This window comes from Morone saxatilis, unplaced genomic scaffold (assembly GCF_004916995.1).
Source record: "Morone saxatilis isolate NCDOM2014 unplaced genomic scaffold, NCSU_SB_2.0 Contig14, whole genome shotgun sequence".
Classification (NCBI taxonomy): Eukaryota; Metazoa; Chordata; class Actinopteri; family Moronidae; genus Morone; species Morone saxatilis.
This window is the reverse complement of record NW_023339696.1, coordinates 10,552,885-10,564,008: the sequence shown is the minus strand read 5'-3', so window position 1 is coordinate 10,564,008 and position 11,124 is coordinate 10,552,885. Positions and strand designations below refer to the sequence as shown.

At 40.1% G+C, this 11,124-nt stretch overlaps 1 protein-coding gene across 1 annotated transcript in view; it reads left to right on the top strand.

Moving 5' to 3' along the window:
• The first annotated feature begins 1,388 nt into the window (after nucleotides 1–1,388).
• LOC118322900 (brain-specific angiogenesis inhibitor 1-associated protein 2-like protein 1) overlaps nucleotides 1,389–11,124 on the top strand; it is a 28,444-nt gene continuing 18,708 nt past the window's right edge. Inside the window, exons 1-4 of the mRNA XM_035654750.1 lie at nucleotides 1,389–1,765; nucleotides 3,664–3,739; nucleotides 3,958–4,044; nucleotides 10,466–10,527. Coding sequence (XP_035510643.1) covers nucleotides 1,715–1,765; nucleotides 3,664–3,739; nucleotides 3,958–4,044; nucleotides 10,466–10,527 — 276 coding nt within the window. The 5' untranslated portion in view covers nucleotides 1,389–1,714. The remainder of the gene's footprint in view (nucleotides 1,766–3,663; nucleotides 3,740–3,957; nucleotides 4,045–10,465; nucleotides 10,528–11,124) is intronic.

The following is an 11,124-nucleotide window of genomic DNA, read 5'->3' as shown; positions in this document are numbered from 1 at the left end:
TTTAACATCAGATGACATTTACAAGCCAAAGGCTCTGCATATTTGCTCTCCAAAGTGATACTCGTGATATTTGCCATTGCTTTGTTTGATTTGTTGGCAAGATGTCCAAATACTACAAAAGGTCCATAGCCTATATGAGAGGTTGTACTGATCATTTATTAGTCAGGTTGTCATATAATACGAAAAATACTACTTAACATTGGAACAGCAAAACATAGTTTACTAGGTATTTACATTTATAAATAAATGAATGTCATACACATGTTTTTTTTGTCTCAAAACTTCTTTCAGCCTGAAAGAAAATCAGCTGACCATGAGGGACATCTAGTGGTAGATCTCGAAACTTCCTCAACACCATTATGTGCCATTTCAAAGATGGAGCTACCATGTTAAAACTAATGTGAGAAATAAATGTTCTACATGGTGAAAATACAAATGCAAACGAATCCTGTACCCAGAGCAGTTGGTGTATGTTATTTAACTTTCACTAGAGCTACTTCTGCACCAGGCATGTTATTGATTCTTTAATTTTTCTAATTTATCCCTGTAAGGTTGTGGCATATCTTGGCAATATAGAAACATGTACATATGTACTATTTGAAGATGTTCACTCACACAAAGCTCCATAAACTTGAACCAGGGGCAACAAAAACAAGGAAGAAATTAAGGAATAGAAAGAAAACTCTTAAAAAAGAAGACAAACCCTCAACCTTTACCATAGTACTAAAACCACATGAGGGTGTGTGTGTGTGTGTGTGCAGAATGTGTGGTGTGTTTTTTCATTGTATTATGGATTAGTTGCCTCCAGGGAGCGCCCGTCTCCAGTATTCAGTCTGTTGTCCACCTTATACCTGCCTGCAGCAAATGTCAAGCCAGACGGAAGTATCCAGAAAAATACTGGAACAAAGCCTTCAAAATAAAAGCATAAAAAAGAAACATCAAGATTTTGAGTTTAATTAACTAAGATTATTAGTTAAATGTTTACATTTACCTTTGTTAAGCTTTGTTGTTTTTAGATCTATGTCTATTTCTGCACAACGAGAGCAACACAATGTGGGGAAGTATATGTGTAAGTACACTAATTCTGTAGTAGATAGATAATAATAATAGAGGTAAAATGTTCTCATAAGTTGTACATTTGTTCCTTTAGGGCCAAAACACCTTAAACTTTTACTTTAAGGCTTTACTATGAAATATTAACATATCCAGCTGTCACACATTTCCCTCAGAAGGTTGCAACACATTATGGTCAGTGATTTAATTAAAAAAAACAAAAAAACAAACAAACAGAAGGTTTAATTTGAAAGTAGCCAACCGGAAAAGTGGTTTAACTTTTTACTTCGGCTGGCTTGACACCTGTCCACCTTTCCCTACCTCCACAGGCCTCCTCCCCTTCTCTCAACTAACCACCTACAACAAGTTTGACAGCTCAGCTTTTTCCTGCGCTCACACGCAGCAGCAGCAGCAGCAGACTCACTCTCCTCTGTTTCTTCCTCTAACGACACACTTGTATCTTCTTTTTTTCTTTTTTTGTTGGTATGTGTGCGTCTTGCGTCTCCTGCTGGCTATGAGGAATTTAATGTGCCCGTAGGTTTGGTCACTTTCCCCCCTCCACACACAGACTCACTCGTTCTTGGACCTTTTTGGTTGGCGTTGTTTTTTTGTGTGTGTTTTTTCTTTTTGTTGGTCGCGAGGGATTTATTTATCGTTAACCATGTCGAGGGGCGCGGAGGAGGTGTACAAGCTAACTGAAAGTACATACAAGGTGAGTGCTGGTGTGAATACAACAGGTGCGACCACGACACGACAAAGGAGGGAAGACAAAAAAAAAGCCCCTCCATACATCCATGTGTCCACTACTGAAACAGTTACCTGCTCTAGTTAAACTTCCAGTGACTTTTACCGGCTGAACGACGACTAACAGGTGTTTTTAAGATGGACTGAAGGTAGAAGTCAACCTGGACTCAGTTAATATTGGCTCATAATGTATAGGCTAATGTTATTATGATAACATGGAGTGTTATAAATACATGTCAACACTGTAATTTTTTTTTTTTTTAACATTTAACAACATTTAAGTGTTTTGAGGGCTCCCCCAGTACAGCCTCTAAACTCAATTTAACCTCTTCTTCATCAGTTAAATACAGTGTTGAAACAGTTTTTACTTGGAGTGCAGAGGTTTTTTTTTTCTTCTTCTTTTTCTGAGAGCCAGTAAGTGACTATTAGTGAGTTTGGATCACTGGTTTTGAAGAAAATAGCCCCACCCTAGGACTGCCATTTCCTCATTAAAGTGCTGCCCCGGCTGATCAGCATCATTTGAGCTGCTCTTAAGTGTACTGTGACATCTATGCCTTCCAGCAATTAAGTTGAATTTATTTCCTAAAGATAAGTGGGTGCTTTGAAATTGGAATTTCTGTTACTTTGCTGATGTTGGCTAGTGGGGCGGAAAGTGTCCTTCCAAACAGTTTTAATGACCGCTCATATGGAGCACCATGTGATTCCAGTTGGGTTAAAAGAGACTTCTAACCAGTTAAAAAGTGTCCCACCAAAAGTTTTAACTTACCACGCTTGTGTAGCATGGTCTGCATGCTGCGCTCCACAGGTGTCAAAGTGAAGGTAAGTGGGTATAAAGAGGCTGCAGGAGGGGGGGAAAAAGAGACCTACTGCTTTTTCTCACAAGCATTTATCCTTCTTGAATAGCTTTTGTCCGTTGGCCTTCTCTCGGGACAGCCCCCACAGCTCCTTGGTGTGATGAAATGCAGGAAAAAGACTCCAGGTTTAATAATTTAGCTGGCTGTGTGTGTTGTGTGGTAAGATTATACAGCAAGCTCCTTGGCAGCTCTCGCCTCCCGCTCGCAGCTATAATCAACAGTACCCTGGGTTTCCCAGAATATGAACAGAGCGGCAAATTAGGGCGAGGTTGTGCTGTCTTTCTTACCCAAAGATTCCAATTCAGGTATATATTTCATGTATTATTAAAATGAGAGGATCTGAGATGTCATTGTTTAATACAAACATCACATGGGCAGTATTTGTAGCTTACATGTTCTGGGCTTAAAGGTCTGAAGCAGAGGTTTGTGATGACTATTAGATACATGAAAGAGACACGTGTGATTGTTTGCCATGTGTTATTTTAATGTTGTTTACTTGTATCATTTAATTTGTATAATTTCCTGCATTCTGGGCTTGGGTGTGAACCTAAGCTAAGACCTTATCCTCTCACAGTAATCACAAAGAGAGGCTCAATAATTTACATAATTACAGAGATAAGTCCTGAGTCTCAGACATGATTACGGATGATAGTTCCACTCTGTGACATTGATCAAGGACCCCCCCCCCTCCTCTTTTCCTTTCTTTTTGCAGCGTTGTCTCATTCTTCAGTGTCTGTGTCATTTTCCATGGAACATGTAAGACCCTCTGTATGGCATACAGGTGATTTTTTTGCCTGCAGGTCGTAGTTCACAGCTCCTGTTAATAAATGGTCAACAGGGTTTAACACGGCCGTGTATTTCACGCTTCGCCCACCTTATTTACATCTGATGTCACTCATTCAGGTGGACAGTCACCCAGCTGTTAACTCAGTAGTGTTTGAAACCGCATAACCATTAAAACCTTGAATGAGATTATGACTAACTGTCTCTCCCTTTGTCTCCACCCACTCAGAGTGTAATGGAACAGTTCAACCCGGGACTGAGGAATCTGGTCAACCTGGGCAAGAACTATGAGAAATCAGTGGCTGGTAAGCGTTTATTTACTACCTGAATAAACATTCATTATAACTTATAATTTTGAAATACAGACGCTTGTAACTAGAAGGTTGAAGGGTGGCCGGAAAAGTACATTTTAGTACCTTTTTTTTTTTAGAGAATATTTTGGTTGTTCAGAGGTCTTCAACAAGTATTAGGGAGTCTATAACTATTCTGACAATCATTAATGATTATTTTATCATTTTCCCAGCAATGACCCTGGCGGGAAAGTTGTATTTTGATGCAATGTCTAAGATTGGGGAGAGTGCTGCAGTGTCTCCTGTCTCCAGAGAATTAGGTAAGTTTCCATGTTGCCCTGTCCTCTGGCTCTCTACTGGGATAAACTGGGGGAAGATCTGCAGACTGTGGAGAGAACTCCTGTTTTCCTGAAATAGTTGTTTATCTCACTTGGTTCTCAGGAGCATTGTTGATTCCCAGGGTTGCCTTGATACAGTGTATATGTGGAGTTTATCAATATAAGCTGAAGAAGTTAATGGAAGACATTGTCTGGATGTTTATATTTTAAATTGTAGTGTTTTTATGGCAGTGCCTCGCAATCAATAGGAAAAGATCAATGAGGTAAATAGTAATAAATGTAAGATGATGTAAGGTAACATAAATACACCTTCAGTCACTGGTTAAAAAGTCAGCCAGCTTGAACTCAACATGCAAGTAAATCCATTTCCCAAAAGTCCTGGTGGCCAAACCTGGCCATAGAGAAAAAAATATTTTTCTTCCTGGACAGAGAAATCTGCAGTGAGTCTCATAAAGATTCAAATATTTGATATACAGTGGAGAATCCATGAAAAACATGCTTGTGGGTCTTCAGTTAAAGGCATTGCTGCTGAATTTGAACAAATTGTTGTACTTTTTTTTATAAAAGAAGGTAAACAAGAAGAATGAGTAAACATTTGTGATGTCAAATCTTCCCATTATCGTTGAGGCACGCAAACCAGGGAAAAGCAGCAGTTTTACTTTGATTAATGCCAGCTTGATGCTTGTATTGGTGTACTACTGTGCGTGTTTTAAGCTAAGAAATACACTGTGGCGGAGGGTTTGTTTGGTTCACTGTTTGTTTCTAACCAACTCCCCAGGCTTCGGTTCCCACAAGCTCATTTGCAGTCCAAAGATGTCTGGCATCCTAACACATTGTCACTAGTGACACACTTTGATTAAACCGCTGTAAGTCTCTCAGCTCCCCTGCTGATTAGCAGCAAAACTGCTAATTAAATTCAGCAGCACAATGGGACGAGCCTGCTGTTGTATTGGTGTCAATTCCCTGACACACTTAAAGTGATATACCACCCAGAATATGAAACATTCACCTTGTGTAGACTGAAAGTTTGGCCGTAAAAGTTTTCACCTTAACGAAGAGCCGCGGCTGGTCATGTTATCTACAATGAATTCTAACTTTTTATTATGCAAAATAGTATGATAATAAATCCACATCTCAGCTTTCCATCCCTCCATCTGTCCCATCTGTTCAACATGTTGGAAACAGTCATTGTTTTTGTTGCAAAGACTTGAGTGTTTGCAGCATATGAGAATATGGACAACTGAGAAATGAATTATGCTGCAGGAGTGACAAGTTTTAATTAATTTTTTGGTTCTTTCAACCATTGCTAAAGCTTCTTCTTCTCCATAAATGTTTAACTGCCAGCTGCGCCGAAATCTACAAGTTCTTGATTGTTAAACAAAATCCAAATATTGATTTTGGGTGGTTTATCACTTCAGTATATCAGGTTATGGATGTGCCTGTATTTGTGTCTACTGTATTTTAAGATACTCTGATCATATTTTGTACTAAACGTAAACATAATCGCATGAAAGAAATACTTTAGTTTGTCATCCGTAGCTTATAAAATATACTCATTGTGAAGGTGAAGCACTTTAGCTTCAGTTTGAACTGAATTGCTGAACTGAACTGTATTTAAAGTTGTAAACGTTGTTGTTGTTGGTTCCTGCTGTAAGAGTATACAGTAAATCGAGTATGGAATATGCTTCAGTGAAGAGGAAATGAGGGGAGGGACGCAAACAAACTGCTGATTATTATCAGTGTTGTTACCCGGTCGGGCTATCACCTGTTTTAATATTCAAAGTGGGAAAAATAAAGACTAGAAATGATAAATTCTAGGGATGACATAGACAAAACCATTTTATGTGGGGTGAAGTCATGATGTCCCGACTGAGTCTCACTCACTCCTGACCTGTAGATACACTCCAGCATCCACTAATCCCTGTATGAGAGAGACAGACGGCGACGGGGAGAGGCACTCTGGTCATGACGGATCACTTTAGTCTGAGTCATTATGAGGGATTATGTAGAGCAGGGGGTGATTAAATACGCACTACAAACAACCATCTTATCTAATGAACCAAGCATTACAATCCTAAATGCATTGTAACTGGATTCTGTAGTACACATCCCTATAACCAGCCAGGGTGTCCAACCGATGGCACTTATACTATATAAACCTACTGAGATGAGGAGGAAGTTTCTTGCTGGAAACATGAGGTCTTTCGAAATGAATAAGAAGGTCTCTGCGTCTTGTTTCTGAGCCTGCTAGTGGACGTAGTGAAGCTGCCACTTCAGAAACCTGAGCTTCAGTGACGCGTAGTCAACCAGAAACCAGATACTCTCGAGAGGCACTGGAGGACCGGTGCACCTCGTCCTCCTACCTTCTTCCTTTTAATTCCTTTAGTCTCCCTCCTCCTCCTCCTTCTCCTTCTCCTCCTCCGCCAGAGTTCAAATGTCAACAGTTGTTTCAGTCAAGCACTCGGGTATCTGACTTTGTTTCCTTCTCTGGTCAGACCAGGAGCAGGAATTAAGATCTGAAGGACCAGGATGTATGGACACCATGAGTTGTGGGCTTTGCTGTATTCAGTCTTTATATCTAATAACTTTATTTGAGGTGAAACTAAGTGTTACTAATGCTGGAACCTAAAATATGTTGTTGGCTTTCTAAGAGGGTTTTGACAAGGACAGTAGAACTGTTGCCAAAAACAATCTGACGAGTATTTAACAGCCTGTGAGACACCATGACCATGCAGCATTTTGTTGTCGGCAGGGAATTGAATCTCATCCAGTCTTGTCCTTTTACAGCAGCGAGGGCTTTGCAGACGCTTCATAGACACACACACGCACACACACACGCACACACACTCACACACACACCGTCCTTTGATAGTCCTGGTCTGTTCAAATGGCATCAGGCCCACTTTACATAATCCAAGCATGTTTGCATGGTGTGTCAGGTGGCTCTCTCAGACGCCAGGATTATTTTGCCCACAGTCAGAAAACAGTGGAGGAACTGTGGGCCGCTTTGCATGCTACCAGCAAAATGTTGTTTACCAAAAATCAAAGTAGGAAGTTTTTACTTTCAAGGTATTTTCTTTAACTTTATTTCTTCTACTTTATCTCTGCTCCACAGTAGCCACAGCGTGCAGGGCTCAATAATGGAGCTTAATAACACTTTTTTTTAACATTATGTCTGCTGCAATCAAGTGATCATTGTTCATACAATGCATTTATAATGACATGGTTGAGTCTCTGAACACACACAGAGAGAGTGGGACCCATCCATCATACGTCATGGATTATAGAAGAAAAGAAAGACTAAGAACATTTTTTTCCACTTGCTCTCCTATACATGACACGTTTGCTTGCATAATTTACACCTAACCAGAGGCAAGGGACAAATCGAATCACTAAGTGGTATTGTTCAAACAGCGATATGTGACACTGATATGAACTACAGTGCCCTTAGGACAAGCATGCATCTACTACTATAGGTGTTGTGCTGTCTTTCTTTGTAGAGACAGAAGAGCAATAAAAGCGACTTAAACTACGTTTCTGATGATCTTCTCTCATCCTAAACCTCTTTTCTGGTTCACATTTGTGTATTTTATGACTCAAAACACTCCTAACATCCAAGCAAAAGGTTATGCTTTAGATATTCAACCTCTCAGATGCTACCTTTTGCTTTCGAGTAACAGCTATCAGCCTTGTAATAGTGAAGCACAGCGTGTCCAGCCACGACCCCAGACCCTTTTTACAGCCTGTATAAACAGGGCAGCCCGTCTGCATTGTGTGGGTTTATGTCGGTTTGGCTTTGTTAGCTAATGGCGGTGGATCGCTTGGTGGTGTTATCCACATCATGACACACTTTTGCCCTCACACCTTGCGCGATCGAGAACACCTGTTGCCCGGCAACGTTTTGCACAGACCGTGACAACAATAAACAAATGAGTTCGAAGTGCCAGAAAAAGACTGTTGGTTTCTGTGACGTTACTGTAGCTGAGACATTTGTGTACAGTCTGTAACATGACACATTTGAATTGATTCAATTATTTAGATATTGTGACATGTTGATGACTCACAACTTTTTTTTGTCCTACAAATATCCCGTCTGTCAGGTATTTGACTTTATACCGCACCCGGTGACATTTTCAAGATTACGTTATTATTGTAAGATAAGCAGGCTAAGGTCAGGTGTGTCAGGCATTCAGTCTTGGGCTGTTTTTCTTGTAACCCAGCGTCCTTTTGGACTAATGTGGTGGATTTTTCGTATTCTTTGCCGTCATATGCCTCTACCCTCTTAATCTCTTCTCAGTATCTCATTTGCTGTCTTTTCTGTCTCTTGCTTTTTCCAACACTGAATACTAACTGTATCTTTTCCTGCCTCATTATATACCTCCTTAACACGCTTTCCCCTCTCTCCACTCTTCCAGTCGCTACTGTTGCTCCCTTCCCTTCTTTGCTCTGTCAGAGGGCAGATTTACTGCCAGTCTTGCTGTAAGGCAAGGCGGGGCAGTCGGTGTAAAAAGACAGAGTGGGGAAGGGCCGTGTTTACCTACTGATGAATGTACAGGTCATAGTGATAGATCAGACTGACAGCCTATTGAACATCTGTGAGGGATTTGCTTACGTCAGAGCACTGCTGAGAAAAGGGAGCAGATTTTTTTTTTTCCATTGGAGTTACCACCTCTGATGGAATTATATACTTTTAGATATTAGGTTGATTTATTGGATTTGAACTCAAATAATTACTGTCCAATTAATTATTGGACAGTACTGTCTGTCCGTTCCCTTTTTATTAATTTTTAGAAATCCTTTCTGTGGGGGTTTGTGCAGACGGCTGCTTTGTGCATTTGTTGCAGTGTTGGTCTACAACATCTACAAACCTCAATAAATATGGAAATATTGAATGACTTATGTGTTGTTTAATCACTGAGCCAGCGCCTACTTTCTGTGAAGGCCCCTGTCTTCCCTTTGTTACAGACAAATTAGCTGTTCATGTGCTCTGAAGCAGAAGCCGCTATATCTGTACAGTGGAAAATTTGTTATTAAAAAATGTCTCAGTGTTGCATCACTGTTAACACCCCTGTGTACAGTGCAGCTGTACTTGTTTGCTACTGAAGAATACTTTTGGTCGTGACATTTACTCTCTGTACATGGAAAATAAATGCCTAAGGGAAAAGCTCAGTGCAGGAAAAAGTCATAACATGCAGTGTCAAGTTTCCATTCTGACGATGTGCTTCTGCTTTTATATGTATCCCATTATCAGCCTTAAATCTGTCATGTATCCTACATCTATGCTGCACACAGAAAATATACCCAACACATATTATACACGGTCTATAATTTGAATCGTAGTCTTACAAATTATTTAGATTTAAAACATAATAAACATTTTTGAACGACCTGAAGTTGTAGCCACATTTCATTGCTGCAGTTTCTTACACTAGTTCTCACAATAAAGTGACCTCCATCTGTGCTAAGACCAAGTTATCAGAGTAGTTGCCTCGCACACATTTTTGCAAACACACACATTGTTCCTTCATCTCTACCAGTAATCTGCTGGGTGTTAAAAATGGTTTTGTCAAGGGATCCTAACCAGCCAATCGCACAATTCTCAGTCCGTCAGCAGCACTATCCGGGCCATAAACAATATGTTAGAAACAGACACAAGTCAGCGTGAAGGCCATCTGGCTCAAAGTTACTGCTCTTACATGAAGCTGCATAGCAATGACACTGTTTGCTGTTATTTATTAAATTAGTGGCCCTTGAAAAGTGTTTGGCAACTATAATTATATTTGTATCTTTTACAAGCTTTATAGGTAGTCATATCCATGCAGTCTTGTGGAAAAGGTGAAGTTTGTTTTTGTATTTTATTTGTTACACTGTGAATTCAAGTATGTTTATTTTAGATTTTAGATTGACATTAAATCACTGACAGTGTGCTGTGCACTGTAGCGGAGAGGTCAATTTAATTACAATTTTCCACATAATAATTGTGCTTCATAATCCTAATTTGATTGCTCTTGTGAGCAACATGCAAAGACAGAAGGTTATAATTTGTGGCTGCCTGCCATCTGAGCTCTTTTTGATTAGGCGAGCAGTAGGTGGTCAGGTTTTTCTGGTCCAGGCACTATTTATTTTCCTTTCATCTAACCTAAGGGAATCCTTTGTAACATAATCTGTAGCAGGTAGCAAGCCATACACTCATTCATATACAGTTTAAATAGTGCATACATTGTGCTCATTGTCATTATACACAGTTGCCAGTGTTGCACAGTATCTTTAGATAGCGTATTTTTTTTACTGTTCAGAAAAGACTGAAAGAAAAAGCAAACAAGAGCAGACGATTAGATCACTGCCTGTCTTTTCTCTGACATTAACCTGAACATTTGTCTTTCTCCCACTCTCTGTGTGCCAGGTGTAGTGCTGATGGAAATCTCCGAGGTCCACAGGAAGGTTCATTTTGAGCTGGAAGAAAACGTGAGTGCTGCATATGTTTTTTTACATTCACGTACTTCCTGAAACTTCTTGTGTGACCTAACTGCTCCACAATTGTGCTGCCTCACCCAAAGGCACTTTGTCAGCGACACTGTCACTCTCTGAACCTGTTGCTCAGTATATTTCCAGACAACCAAGCAAGCAAGCAAGCAAGCAAAGCCTCAGATCACTAAGCACCATTTAGTGGTTTACATAGTCAGCCAAAAGCTTTCTTTCCTCCTCCCACCTTTGATAGACAGACACTGCCTCCTCTCCTCCCTCCTCACCTACATCAACTACAGCAGCATCACGGCCAAGCAAAGTACGAGAAGAGATCGGACAAGGAAGGGAAACAACAGGTTTAGGTTGTAGGAGCACCTGTTGGTTGATTTCCTTGCTGAAATCAGGGGGCAGGCCTCAACATGCCCTGGGAAAACACCAGCTGGAGCTGTTAGTTTGGTGCATTAGGAAAGTACAGCCTAATTTAGGCTGTTAGCATTCTAGTACCACAGTAGACCTACAAATAATGATTCTTTTAATTATTAATTCATATTTTGATTATTTATTCAGTTAATTTATTAATTGTTTAGTCTGTAAAAT